Raw genomic sequence first — 14,220 nt, 5'->3', positions numbered from 1 at the left:
CTGGCTGCCTGCAGCCAAGTAGGAGTGGGGTGCCATCTGGCCCTGGCCGTTTGCCCCTAGATTGGCTGGCTCCGGGATGCCCATTGGTGGTGAAGCAGGTGCTGAGCTGGCCATGGAGGAGCCCAGCCAGAGGCCCACCCTGGGATATGAGGTGGATGGTCTTTACCCTACCCCCTCACCCCCACCCCAGCCTGGAAAAAAAACTTCCCTGGCGCCTGCCCCAGTTTCTATCTGCTGCTTTGTTGCTTGGGAGGCTGAGCCTAGCCCCTGGCCTGCCCTCCTGCCCAGCATCTGGTAACCTGGGCCCCGTCCGGCCTTCCCGAGGGCTGTGCGGATGCAGACTCCAGCCTGACACAGCAGGCAGCAGCGGAAGGGCGCGTTGCATTCGGAGCATTATGAAGTGGAAGATGAGGGTGTGGGCCCCAGAGAGATCTCCTGAGCTTTAATCCCAGCCTTGCTCTAACTGTCTGTGACCTTGGGGACTCCTCTCTGTTCCTTTGTTTCCCTGTTTGCAGAAGGAGCCAAATACTAGCACCTACCTCATAGACTGTGAGGAGGAGATACAGTGAGGCTAAGAAACACGCACAGAACACAGTAGCCTGTGCCAGCTCTTGGGGTCGGAAAGCCCGGCTGCCCTCGTGGCTCCGCCGGCCGCAGGCCTTGGGCAGGCCCCTGGCCTTCTGTGTCTGTCTCCTCCTCTAAATGGGGGTTGTGCTCTCTCGCTGAGGGGAGAATAGAGGTGGGAGTGGCTTTGGTGTTGTGAGTTGCTGTGCACATGGGCAGGGTTGCCACTGCTTCTAAATTCTCAGTTCTTAAAAGCAGGGACAAGCAATTTCTTAATTTGCTTGCCTTTGCAGAGAGGGCAGACACTGAGGGTCAAGCCCTGGGCTTGAAACAGAGTGTGAGTCTTGGAGGCCAGCCTGGGCCAGGACACACTGCTGGCTTTGGGGACGCAGGTATGGGTACAGCTCGGGACGGGCTCTTGGGTGATGCGTAGCCTCCCCCTCTGGGGCAGTGTGCCTCTGGGCATTATAAAGCTCTTGGCCCTGCGTAGTCTACCAGGAACCTACACTATCTCTGTGGGCATTTGGTTTCACCTTGTGGCCTGTTGGGGTATCTGGGGGCTCTTAGGGAAGATGGAGGGGATAGCTGGAAACAAAATTTGGAATGGTGAAGTAAAACTTCCTGGTAACAATACCTTACAGGCTATAGATCAGGACCGAGGGCTGGAGCTGTGGTCAGGGCCAGGGCTGCCTGCTGCCCATGTGTGAGTCAGGTTCAGCTAGGTGCGTGGGTCCCGGAGGCTCACATGGATCTCTGCTACCTACTCCTCACCAAGTCTCCCCTCAGTGCAGTCCACCTGAGGGGAGACGGCTCCTCCGCACTGGGTAGGTGGGCTTCCCACCCGTGCCTCCTTCAGGCACAAGCCCAGGTGGAGGGTCTGCCACTCTCTGGGCAGAGCTCATGGGGGAGCTGCCTGGCCTGCTCAGGTGACTGCACAGGGACTGGGCCTGGACCCTGCAGGGAATCGCCACTGGGTCATCAGGCTTCCTTTAGTGGCTCGGCCCTATGTGGCTGGTGAGCAGAAATCCCCCGGAGTTTGTCTGATTCTCCCTCCTCACAGTGAGTCCTAGGCATGCAGGATGCTCCCTGCTCCCTCTCTTTCTGCGTGGATAAGGGGCCTTCCTAAGTGCACCCCCACCCCCCACCCCCCGCCCCGCACTCGCATGGACCGAGTCTGGGTTTTCTGAGCCCACACCAGCTGTGCTGCAGGGAGGCAGACCAGAAGGCTGCTGGCTGGGGAAGGGGGAGAGGAGGGAAGAAGGGAGGGGCGGGAGCCCCGCCAAGATGAAAATTCCACCTTCTCACAGCAGAGCAATGATGGGGCGCAATGATGGGGCGCTGAGTGCTCCCCACAGTTCACAGCAGCTCCATCACTCACCCCCCTTAGGAAGAAGCTGTGAGCCCAGGGGGAGCCCTGTGCCCTCAGGCCGGCCTCCCCCTGAGAACCACAGCCTTCGAGGTCCAAAGCACCGAGCTGGCCATTAGCGAGGTACCTGGCGTGGACACGCAGACATCTGCACCCTCGGAGAGGTCCTCGCCGACTTCTAGGCCGCCCCTTTCACGGGCTGGGGCAGTGGGTCCAAGGCCCTGCGAGGGGACAGGAGCCACCGCTGATCAGAGACGACCACCAGTCCTGCTGGTCCCTGTTCGCAGGGGCTGTCCCGCGGAAGTGCCCGGGAGCAGGTGGCGCAGGGTCCCCGGGGACTGTGGGCACTGTGCCCCCTGGGGTTGCCCGGAGGCGGGCGGGGCGGGGTGGGCGGGGCGGGGCGGGGCGGGGTCAGGCGCTGGACTCCGCCCCTTGCTGGTACCGGTCTGCGCTCAGGCGCTGGCTCAGTCCCGGCAGCTCTGCGCGCTGTGGTCGCTCCGGGCCCGCGGGATGACACCGCCTCCGCCCGGATGCACCGCCCTCGGCGCCCTGCCCTCCAGCGTCCCCGGCCAGCCGCCTCGGCCCCGGCTGCCGCTGCGGCTGCTGCTGCTGCTGCTGCTCTGGGCGGCCGCCGACACCCACGGCCACGCGCGGAGCGGACCCCGCGTGTCCGCCGTCTGGAGAGGTGGGTGGCGCCGCGCAGCGGGCAGAGCGCGGGTCCGCGGGTTGGGTGCGGAGTGTGTGGCACCTGCTAGGTGCTCTGCGGTCCCGGGCTGTCCTCGCGGGGAGCGTGCAGGTCTGGTGAGTGTGAGTGTGCGTGCGAGTGTGCGTGCGAGTGTGCGTGCTGACACACTGGAGTGGCAGGAGCGCTGCGGGGAGCTGGCGGGGGGTGGGGGCTGCTGGAGCCCCGGCTAAGTCACTGCTAGTGCGCCCACAACTGGGAGCCGCAGCGCCGGGGCGCAGGGGAGGGAGCCGGCCCTCTCTCCACCCAGAGCAGCTCTCGGTCCTCCAGCGCCGGGCCACTGGTCCAGACCCTTTCTCTGGCTGGGACCTCCACCCTCGTCCCCTTTCCTGAGCTGCGGGCCGGGCTGGGCCGGAGTGTGGGGGGAGGGGAGGCGTGGACCCCTTGCTGCCGCCGCTGCGCTCTGGCTGTGGGAACAAAGACCCTGCTGCCTGCCCCCGCCCCGTCCCGGCCCGTAGCACAGCGGGCGAAGGGGGGCACCCTGTGGGGAGCTGGGACGCGGTACGGTTCGGAGGCTTGGGGCGCCTGGGCGCGACCTCTGCAATGCCGGCACCTGCACCTGCCGCCCCCCCAACCCCACCACGTCCGCACGTGGCAGTTGTCCCCGGGAATAGGTGCCAGCGTGGGGGGCACTGCCTGTTGGGCGGAGTGCGGCCGTTGGAACCCCCCAGGTGGCGGGTCTGGGGCGGGGGTGCAGCTTTTAGGCTGCGGTAGGACTGTGAGCCTGAAGGACCAGAGCGTCCCCCTCTGGGGTGACTGAAGTTCAGAACCCCTGCACAATGGGTCAGGAAGCCGTCTAGGTGGGGTTCGAGGCTTTGCGCCCTGAGGGACCGAGCTCCCCTCCCCTGCATTGCACGCAAATGCTTCCCGCCCCCAGGAAGAGTGGGTTCTGCCCCCAAATTAGACGGCGCTGCGGCCCCCTGTGGTGGTGGTGGACTCAGGGTGGGGGCTGGGGGTCCTGCAGGTCTGGACCTGCCTGGGCCCTTTGATGCCTGAGGCGGTTTGCAGGGATTGCCAGGGCCTGAGCATTATCTGGGGCAGGTATTCTTAGCAGAGAGAGGAGGGGAAAACTCACCCCAAACCAGGGCCCGGACTGCAGCTGCAGCAGGGAGACTGTGACTTGCACAAGGTCACTGGGCGACATGTGAGCTCACCCTGCAGAAGCCGCCTCTGATCTGGCACAGAACCTGTGCTACCACTGGGTTGGGGAGGGGAAAGGACTTAGCAACTCCCTGGCCCTGAAGGAGGGACTCTGGGGGCTGGCTCTGCTTGTTATTCAGCCTGAGGTATTCCAGCTGGGAGTGCAGCAGGGCAGCTGGACCTTTGGCCGTCACTCATGGTGGACACCTCCATCCTAGGCTTCCTCTGCCTTTGCAGAATCTTTGCCTCGCATCAGACCCCTGGGCTGCCCTGGACGGCCCAGCACTGGGGCCTCTGAAGGGCAGCAAAGGACCATTTCTGAGTGTTCTAGAATCTCCCCCTGTACCAAACCCCTTGCATTTGGCACTGCTTGCCCCCACCCCCAAGGCTTCCCCAGACCTCTCCCCCACAGATTTAATGCACACCCCTTTCTTAGCACTTAATACGCACTCCCCGACACCTCATCTGTCCACCCGGACGCTGTCTGAAGCTGCTGGGGGTTCTTTTGCCCACTTTCCAAATCCTCCAGGGCAGCTCCACCTCTCTCTCCCCTGCGTGCAGGTCACTACAGTAGCCACACGGCTGTGCCCTCTGCCTGCCTGCACACTAGTGACCTCTGCTGGAGTCTGCCCACCCCTCACCCGTCTTGTCCAGGGGCAGCCCGTGGTCTTCCTCATCAGTGCCAGGCGCCCCACTGGCCAGGCAGACCCTGCCATCCGCCTGTCCCCCAGGACCACCAGCTGGTGATGGTGTGCCTGGCTGACAGCTGCCTTCTACTTCCTCTGGGGTGACACATGGGCCAGAATGGGCTGGGGCAGGGACAACCCAGCAGTGGGATGAGAGGAGAACCCTCCTGGCCCTGCGGTAGTCTGGGCCTCCTTCCTGTCTGCCGGGGTGGTGGGGGGCTGGGGGTAGCCTTGAAGAAGCAGCAGATCAAGGGTGATGGTGGTTCTGGAGCCACGTCTCTGTGAGGCATAGGTTGGGGTTTTAGTTTTAAGTCAAGACAGGTGCGGGGACTGGAACAGGTATGGGGGGGCTCTTCTTTGTCATTTATGTTCTGCTTCTTGGACCACTTCACCTTAGGGAAAGATTAGGTCAGGGAGTCCTGGGAGGGTCCCAGCCTGCACTTGTCTGGGGAGGTTGAGACCTCCTGTGTGTGTGTGTGTGTGTGTGTGTGTGTGTGTGTACACACGTTTATTTGTTTGTTTGTTTGTTTAAAGTTTTATTTTATTGAGAGACCTCCAGCATATTGAGTCCCAGCTCAGCAGCTCTGGGCAGAGAGAGGTGTGCCGGCACTGACCTGTGGGTGCCCTTGACCTCCACACCCTCAGAGCTCCCCTGAGCAGAAAGGGCCCTGGAGGTTGTTCACTGACACTTGGTCCAGTCAAAGATGTGACTGTTTGGGCCCGACCTCGCTGCAGGAAGGGGCTGGAGAGGAGTGCGTTGTAGTGGATGGCATGAGACTGGCGTGCCGGAGGAAGCTCCGCACCCCTTTCTCCTTCTGTCCCCGGGTTGGTGAGATGGAGAAGCTAGGGAGGTCCTGGCTCCCCACCGAGGTCAGGGGTGAGCCAGCCTGCTGCCAGGGAGAAACAGGGCTCAGTCTTCAGTCTCCACCTGCCCAGCTGGTTCTGCCTCCCCCTGGTCCAGTCAGACAACAGGATGTTGTTGTTGGCTTAGAGGCTGCTGGGGGAGCTATTATGGGGCTAGTCCCCAGGGCAGGGATGAGGTCACAGCTGGGGCTCCCCAAGCATCAGCATTTCCAGTGCTGGCCCTGCAGGATAGGTAAGAAAATTAGCATTTTATAGATGAGGAAAAAGAGGGTTAGAAAGGTCACCTACTTAGAAAATGAATTCAAGTGCTGGGATGTGAATGCAAGTTTCCTGGCCCATGTTCTTTCCACTGGGCTGGCTGCTTCCTACTTCCAAAAGGTGAGATTAACTGAGAGATGTCCCAGAAACAACCTTGACTCTTAGCTGATTATTCGCTTGAGATACTAGCAGATAATCCTTAAAAGTCTTAATACTGATGAAGCTCCTTTTTCTCTCATCCTCTGTCTGGAGATCATTTTTTAAATTACTGATTGATTTTTAGAGAAAGAGAGAGAAAGGGGAGAAAGAGAAACATCGATTTGTTGTTCTCCGTATCGATGCACTCACTGGTGTGTGCCCTGACCTGGGATGGAACCTTGACCTTGGCAAATGTGGACGATGCTGTAACCAACTGAGCTATTTAGCCAGGGCCTGGCGATTTATTTCAGAAACAAATGGACTTTTAATTGGGAGGTAAATATAAACTTTTAGACCTGAGAAGAAACTGTTTTGTGACAGCATTTTAGACACTGTATCCTTGAGTATTCTTCCAAAAGGAAGCACATTTCTGCTTTTCCCCTTTACATTTTATTTATTTTTAAATTTCCATTTTTTATTGTATTTTTTTTTCATTACCACCTATCCCCACCCCATACCCTTGCCCTCTTCCATCTCCACCCACCCTCCAGGCGATGCATTTGTTGATCCCACCCCAGATTAGCACCTGTAGGAGGAGAGTCTGTCAGACCTTCCCTTCCCACCTAGATCTCTTTGGTGGTTCTCTGTGGAGGGTTGCTAATGCTCCAGGGGTCTCCTCAGCCTGCTGTTTGAGCAGAGGGGTGTCCCCCAGCTCCAGTCACAAAAAAAGACAAGCTGGCCCTTCAGAGCACTCAATTTATTCCTCCATGCCCTTACATGTGTTTTCTCTTAAGCTTGGACCACCTTCTCTCCCTAGTAAACATCAGCTGTACCTTAAATACCCTCTGAAATGATCTCTCCTGGGAGGCAGCCCTTTGTCCGAGCTGTCCCCGTTAGTAATGGCTTCGGCCTAGTGTTCCTAGTGCTGTAGCTGGGGTCGCCACCTCTGCTGAGGCCCTCAGCGTGCAGTTTAGCAATTGTGTGGTTTTTGTTTGATCTCATCTTGTTTCTCCTGCTGTCCTAACAGTTCCTTGATGTCAGGGACTCTTATTTGTTACATTCTTGTGCCTCGCATGCCAGGTGAGTCCCAGGAGAGTGTGTGCGGGCCCCTCGGGGGCTGGCAGCGGCCCAGGAGGCCGCGTTACTCAGCAGCTATGTATAGCGCTGGCAGAGGGAGTTCCTCGGGAACTCTGGGTTTGAGTCAGGCAGTGCATCTGTCCTGTAATTTTCCAAGAGCAGAGATGGAAGGGTGCGTGTGGAGAGTATCTGAGCTGGGATTCTGGAGCTGCACCTGTGCCTGTCTGTCCTCCCTCCTGAAATCTGTTCTCCCTCCTCCAGGTGGCTTCCTCTTTGAAGGGCTCTCTGACGATGAGGACGACTTTCACCCAGTGAGTGGCCTGGCTGCCTGCCCTCTGGAGCATGTGGTCCAGGGAGGGCTGATCCCTGGGGCCTGGAGCCCAAGCTGTGAGCTGGTCATAGGCCCTTTGCTGGCCAAGTCCATGCCACACTATTGCTTTCTGACCCTGGCAGCTTGGGGAGGCTCCCCAAGAAGTGTACATGGGACGGGGGTGGGGCTGTTGGGGACTGTCACAGGGCCCCTTTCCTGATCCGGGGTGCCTCCCTTCTCCAGAGGGCCAGGTCCACGCCCTCTAGCAGCACCTCCAGCTCCCGCCCAGCCTCCCTGGGGTACAGTGGAGCTGCTGGACCGCGGCCCATCACCCAGAGTGAGCTGGCCACTGCCCTGGCCCTGGCCAGCACCCCAGAGAGCAGCTCGAACACGTGGCACCCAGGTATGGCAGGGGAGCGGGAAGATGGAGGCTGGGCCCCAGGGGAGAAGCTCCCCAGTGGCGGGATGGATTTGCCCTTGCTGGCCCCTCTATCTGCTTTGAGCTGAAGTCTGCCTGAGTCCTCACAGGTTTCTCTCTGGGAGACCTTCCTCTGCCTTGCCCTCAGGGCTCAGAAGACCAAGGTGCAGCCCAGTGCCAATGGGTCCCCCTCCTGAGCAGTTCAGGAGGATGCCCCTCCTGTTAAGTGTGCTCCCCCATCCCTGGCAGGGCCCAGCCGTCATGGCTCAAGTATTTCTAGTGATGGTCAGTCCAGCTTCTGGTGCTGGGGTCCTAGGCGAGGCCAGGGGCTCGATTCCGTTTCCCTGGAGCTGAAGAGAATGGGCCTTTAGGTACCCGTGTGTGGTTGTCTTGTGCCGGCCCCATTGGGAGGCGGTGTGTGGGCACGCCAGGGCACCGTGGGGGTAACGTGACAGCCGCGAGGATGTGCTGGGAGATGAGACGGCCCCAAGGGTGGCCCTGACCTCTGGTTTGCCTCACTAGGGCCACTCCTCTGGGACCTCCCCCATGTCCTCTGGTGTCCAGTCAGGGACGCCCATCACCAATGACCTCTTCAGCCAAGCCCTGCAGCATGCCCTGCAGGCCTCTGGGCAGCCCAGCCTTCAGGTCAGTCTTCCCCACGCCTGCTGCCCGTGCCGCTCTCCTGGTTACTTGGATTCCGAGCTTCTGCTGTCTGGAGGGCCTTCCCACTTGGCATGCTCCACTCTAGGGACAGCAGGGGCATGGCAGTGTAACAGGAGGATGCTGTCCCCAAGGAAGGTGTCCCTGTGACTTCCGCTCCTGCACCCATAACTGTGGCCCGACTCCACTGACCGCCTGGCTTGGATACTACGGCAGTTTTGGTCCATTCCTTCACTCCGCGGGCGCTGCCTGGGTGCTGAGCATGTAAATACTGAGCTTGGGCCCTGGTCCGGCTCCCGGGCTAGAGATGAGCCGTCCTCATTGCTGCCAGAGGGGCGTCAGGCAGTTGGTTACTGAACTCGGGGAGCAATAGGGCTAGAAGCCCAGGTCAGGATTGAGGTGAGGGTGTAGGTCCGTCCAGACTTCTAAAGGAGGGGTGTGTAAGCTGATTGTCAAAGAATTAGAGGTTAGCCAGGCAGGGAGGGGGCTGTTTGGGGTGGAGGGACGGTGTCCAGGCATGTGCGGAGGGACATGTGACATTCTGAGAGCTACAAGGCTCAAGGCCGTGTCCTGGTGCAGAAGACCCCGAGATTAGAGCCCGAGAGAGAGCAAGCAGGCGCCTGCCTGCATGTGAGGAGCAGAGGGCCTGGCCAGGGTGGTCAGGAGGGAGCCGCGGAGGGTGCTCTGCCCAGCCGCTCTGCCTCATGGCACACTCACCCGGCGGCCAGGTGGACGGCCCACGGGGTCGGTCTTTCTGCCTGTGTCCGTGCTCAGCCGTCTGCTTCCCGTTTGGTTTCCTTTGCTGCTCAGGGTTAGCGTGGGGTTGTGGGTCATTTCTGGGACTTGCCAGAGACAGGCAGCCAGGAAGTATAGAGTATAGGGGAGTGGGGGTGCTAGGTGGAGGGGGCGAAGGGGAGGAATTGGGACAGCTGAACAACATAATCAATAAAATATAATTTGAAAATAGAAACAGATTGGAAGGGATGGAGAGAAGGGCACTTGTCTGAATATATCTTTTTGTACAGTTCGGACTTTTCGAACCATGTTAGTCTCAAATACTCAAAAAAGGAAATCAGTAAGACTAGGGGGGGCGGGTAGGACCCAAATGAAATACAACATGTGACCCACCTGCGTTTTCAAGTGAATAACTGAACTATACTCAGGGAAAGAGAACTAACCTTTGAACACACTATGTTGACTCTGCACTGTGAGGCTGAAGACCACAAAATCCACAAAGAACTGGAAACCGGTGTTAAACTCTGGTTAGCGTGTTCGTTTTTCACAGTGGGGTGGGTCATAGTTCTGCAGCCACGTTATGTGTATTCTAGGTCTAAGCAAATAAATGTACCCCGGAGAATGAGAGACAGGTAGGTCTCTTACTGTTCGAGAGAGTTGCGGACAGAGAAACATGAAAGGCAAGAATAAACGCTCTGGTGCGGAACTGAGAATTAGAGACTTGGTCTACGGCCACACCACCCTGAACGCCCCCGATCTCGTCTGACAACTAGCGATGCAAATATTTACTCTGGTTTTAAACAGGGAAGGGGAGACCCAGATACATGCATATGTAGGGTGGGGCAGGAGAAGTTTTACAAGTGTTCGTAGATCTACTTTCGCCAAACCCTGTGTACCTATTATGTATAAGTTTCATGTTAATTGTATAATCATATCAATTAATTTACATATATAATTTCCTGGCTCTGGCTGTTGAGAGGGCCCGAAAGCAACAACACAATAACAGCACACTGATAAACCACGTCTTATTCTCTTAAATGCCATTCTCCACCGAAAGGGACCGGGGCTCTCTGCAGAAATGGCCGAGTGCAGGGAAAGCGAAAGGCGTTCTCTCAGCAAGCGCTCAAAGCATGGTGGAGCCGCGTCAAAATGACACAGAACATAGCTGGGAACCAAATCAGGACCACCTGGAGAACTAAAGTAATTATAATAACGGAATAAAATAAGAAGCCATAAGTTCATATTTACAAGACCAGTGCTCTAACCCCTGAGCTATGGAGCCAACTCATAAGTTCATATTTATACAAATAAATAAATTGACTAAAAATACACGGTGGGGAGGATGCTTCCTCGCAGAATTCCACCTACTAAACGTAGAGAGAAGTATGGACGTGAATTAGAAAAATCACCGTTTGGCAACCAGTTACTAATAATGTTTCAGGCCCGAGGCACGGATGGATGCTGACACGAGTCCATGAGAGTCGATGAGAAACAAAATGTTTTGCATAGACTCTCAGGGCCTCTCTAGGTAAATTACTTACAAGTGGTGAAGGGGAAAGGAGTAACCTGACAATGGGGAAAACAGACACGGCTGTAACCGAGTGATCGAAGTTAGCGTTACCCGTGATGAGAGACAGTGACCTCACATGCCTCCTGATGTGATGCTCCAAGAGAAAACCCGACAGCACTGCAGTATTCCCGCCGGAAACGCATATACTCAATTTAATCAGGCAAACTCAAACCAAAGGACACTGTATAAGATAACGGTCCTGTACTCTTCAAAAATGTCCAAGTTACAAAAGGCAAGATGGTAGATTGCTGACTTAGAGAAAAATAAAGCGACTTGACCATTTTACACATGATGTGTGATCTGGACCACAAAAAATGTCTTTATTTTATTTTGATATAAAATATATTTTGAGGACATTTGGGGGAAAAAAAGAGTATGATCTGTAAATTAGATAATAGTATTGTATCAATGTTAATTTCCAGATTTTGATAATTATACTATCATTAAGTAAGAGAATGTACTTATATTTATGAAATACACACTATGTCCTGGCTGGTGGTTCAGCGGATTGATCACCGGCCTGCAAATCAAAGGGTTGCTGGTTCAATTCCCAGTCAGGGCACATGCCTGGGTTGCAAGCCAGGTCCCCAGTAGGGGGTGCTCAAGAGGCAACCACACATTGATGTTTCTCTCTCTCTCTCTCTTTCTGCCTCCCTTCCCCCCTCTAAAAATAAATAAATAAAATCTTTAAAAAAAATGAGATACACACTAAAATGTTTTGGCATGATGGGACATTGTGCCTGCAAGTTACTCTCGAATGGTAATTTGAGAGAGAATACAATGTGGAGACAGAGAGATAAAGAATGTTGAAGCCAATGTGGTAAAATAGTAACATTTGTGTAGTCTGGGGGAAGGGCACATAAGAATTCTTTGGACTAACTTTGCAACTTTCCCATAAGTCCGAAGTTATTACAGAATAACTTTATGTAGACCTAAACACATGGAGTGGAAAATTATGGCCCATAGGATAAAGAACAAAGAACACGTGCATGAAAAGAGAGCCCGTGGCTCTTGGGTAGAGGCTTTCTACCTCACCTGTCACCAGCCCGTGCAGAGGTTCCTGTGTTTGGCAGCACCTTCCGAGGGTCACTGCTTTGGGGCAGCTCTCTGATAACCGCAGTTTACAATTTTCGATAAGGGCAATTGTCTCATTTTTATTGTCACTTTAGCTGAGCAGCATGAATCCACAGGTCAGTCCTTTGGAGTCTGACTGCTGTAATTAGGTCTTTTTTTTTTTTTTTTTTTTAACAAGGTCTAAGTTTCTCTGATATTGCCCCAATACATAATCATCTGGTCTAAGGTCATTTAGAAGCCAGTTAAGTCGTTGGCAAGGGAAAGCGTTGGTGATAAGACTGGGTTAACCCTTTACAACATTTAGCCAACTCCGCCTATAAGAGGTTAGAATCAAGTATTGGTGGGGAGAATCCCAGTCATTGTGGGCCTGCCTGCCAGTGATCAGTTCATAGGGAGACAACCTACGAGTTCCTAAACAGGAGGAACACAAAGTTTTAAGAGCCAAGGATGCTACTTAAGGCCACAGAACTCAAGTGTGTCTGATGGTTTAGCTTATTTTTTAACATTTCTTTCATTCTCTCCACTTTTCTAGGTGATTGAGAGGGTTAAGGACAGCAAGACTTCTCCATGAGAGGCAATACTTTACAGAGCTCAAGAATAACTACCTTAGCCCTGGCTGGTGTGGCTCAGTGGATTGAGTGCCTGTCTGCGAACCAAAGGGTTGCAGGTTCAATTCCCAGTCAGGGCACATGCCTGGGTTGTAGGCTGGGTTTCCAGTGGGGGGAGCACGGGAGGCAGCCACTCATTGATGTTTCTCTCCCTCTTTCTCCTTCCCTTCCCCTCTGTCTAAAATAAAGAAAGTAAAAAACAATTGTATTTATTTATTTATTTATTTGAGAGAGAGGAAGGAGGGGGAGAAAGAGACATCAATTTGTTGTTCCAGTTATTTATGCATTCATTTGTTGATTCTTGTATGTGCCCTGACCGGGGATCAAACCCCCAACCTTTGTGTATATTAGGAGACCCTCTAACCAACTGAGCTACCCAACCAAAGCCTGGTGTCTTTTTAAAAATATTTACTCAAGATTATGTGTATTGCTTTTAGAGAGAGAGGAAGGGTAAGAGGGAGGCGGGGGGGGGGGGGAGAAAGAGAGAGAGAGAGACATCGATGTAAGAGAGAAACATAGATTGTTGCCTCCCATATGCACCCTGACTGAGGGGTGGAGCCACAACCTATGTGCCTCACTGGGGATCGAACCCACAACCTTTTGGTGCACTGAATGATGCTCCAACTGAGACACCCAGCCAGGGCTTGGTGTCCGTTTTTAATAGGGATACTTGAGGAAGTAAAAAAAAAAATCGTTCTTTCCATGGTGTTCTGCAGTTGTGGACCATGAGTCAGAATGCTAGAGTGTATCAGTTGTTCCCTGCTGTGTTTAACAAGATATTTAGAATGAAGAAACAAGAATTTTAAAAAAATGAAGAGAGGCTTAGCAACCTCTGGGACAACCTGAACCGTTCCAATATCCGAACTATAGGGGTGCCAGAAGGAGAAGAGGAAGAGCAAGAAATTGAAAACTTCTTTGAACAAATAATGAAATAAAACTTCCCCAATCTGGCAAAGGAAATAGACTTCCAGGAAGTCCAGGAAGCTCAGAGAGTCCCAAAGAAGCTGGACCCAAGGAGGAACATAACAAAGCACATCATCATTACATTAGCCAAGATTAAAAAGGAGAGAATCTTAAAAGCAGCAAGAGAAAAGGACACAGTTTCCTACAAAGGAGTTCCCATAAGACTGTCAGCTGATTTCTCAAAAGAGACCTTGCAGGCAAGAAGGGGCTAGAAAGAAATATTTGAAGTCATGAAAGGCAAGGACCTACATCCAAGATTGCTCTATCCAGCAAAGCTATCATTTAGAATGGAAGGGCAGATAAAGTGCTTCTCAGATAAGGTCAAGTTAAAGGAGTTCATCATCACCAAGCTCTTATTATATGAAATGTTAAAGGGACTTAGATCTAAGAAATTGAAGGTCAAAAACTATGAACAGTAAAATGACAACAAGCTCACAACTATCAACAAATGAACCTAAAAAACAGAAAAACAATGAGAACAAAAACTAAGCAAACAACTAGAACAGGAACAGAATCAGAGAAATGGAGGTCACATGGAGGGTTTTCAGTGGAGAGGGGGAGGGGAAGATGGGGGAAAAGGTACAGGGAAGAAGCAGCATAAATGGTAGGTATAAAATAGACGGGCAGAGGTCAAAAATGGTATAGGAAACAGAAGTCAAAGAACTTATATGTACAACCCACAGACATGAACTAATGGGGGGTATGCTGGAGGGTTGGGGGGGTGCAGGGCGAAGGGGGGGAAATTGGGAAGACTGTAATAGATAATCAATAAAATATATATTTTTTTATAAAAGAGAGATAAGCTCAGGCAAGGGCACACCGGCTTGCAAGCAGAAATAAAAAGGAATATGAGCCCAGAAGTGGGGCCTTGAAAAGTTGGAGAAGCCACTGAACCCCAACAGCAGGAGAAAAGCCTGAAGGGCTTTGAGAAACAAAGGTCCACTGATATTTCTGTTAAACAGGAATTCGGCACTACTGCAAAGAATCATTTGAAGGCCTTCCTTCCACCTAAGCCTGTTGCTTTGTATGGTCTTACTGTAACTTCCA

At 53.8% G+C, this 14,220-nt stretch overlaps 2 protein-coding genes across 3 annotated transcripts in view; one reads left to right on the top strand and one right to left on the bottom strand.

The window, feature by feature from the left end:
* Window positions 1-3,837, bottom strand: part of LOC112301877 (ubiquitin-like protein 7) — a 22,663-nt gene extending 18,826 nt beyond the window's left edge. Inside the window, exons 1-2 of the mRNA XM_045192663.2 lie at window positions 3,748-3,837; window positions 2,058-2,151 (exon numbers count right to left, since the gene is read on the bottom strand). Coding sequence (XP_045048598.1) covers window positions 2,058-2,151; window positions 3,748-3,816 — 163 coding nt within the window. The 5' untranslated portion in view covers window positions 3,817-3,837. The remainder of the gene's footprint in view (window positions 1-2,057; window positions 2,152-3,747) is intronic.
* LOC123479414 (ubiquitin-like protein 7) lies at window positions 2,407-14,220 on the top strand. Of its 2 annotated transcripts, none has more exons than XM_071221926.1 (5): window positions 2,407-2,615; window positions 7,097-7,146; window positions 7,389-7,548; window positions 8,086-8,208; window positions 13,968-14,220. In XM_071221926.1, the coding sequence occupies exons 1-4, from the start codon at window positions 2,441-2,443 to the stop codon at window positions 8,148-8,150; spliced, it is 450 nt and encodes a 149-aa protein (XP_071078027.1). In that variant the 5' UTR covers window positions 2,407-2,440; the 3' UTR covers window positions 8,151-8,208; window positions 13,968-14,220. The 2 variants fall into 2 exon arrangements, with proteins under 2 accessions (XP_071078027.1, XP_071078028.1); XM_071221927.1 differs by lacking the exon at window positions 13,968-14,220 and adding an exon at window positions 12,135-13,901.

This window comes from Desmodus rotundus, chromosome 7, assembly GCF_022682495.2.
Source record: "Desmodus rotundus isolate HL8 chromosome 7, HLdesRot8A.1, whole genome shotgun sequence".
NCBI lineage: Eukaryota > Metazoa > Chordata > Mammalia > Chiroptera > Phyllostomidae > Desmodus > Desmodus rotundus.
This window is presented reverse-complemented; position numbering and strand designations above follow the sequence as displayed.

Excerpts from the sequence above, each read along its gene's own strand:
- LOC123479414 (XM_071221926.1), top strand. The coding sequence starts at position 2,441 with ATGACACCGCCTCCGCCCGGATGCACCGCCCTCGGCGCCCTGCCCTCC. Across the intron at positions 7,147-7,388 it reads ATGAGGACGACTTTCACCCA|AGGGCCAGGTCCACGCCCTC; the intron begins GTGAGTGGCCTG and ends TCCCTTCTCCAG. Across the intron at positions 7,549-8,085 it reads CTCGAACACGTGGCACCCAG|GGCCACTCCTCTGGGACCTC; the intron begins GTATGGCAGGGG and ends TTGCCTCACTAG.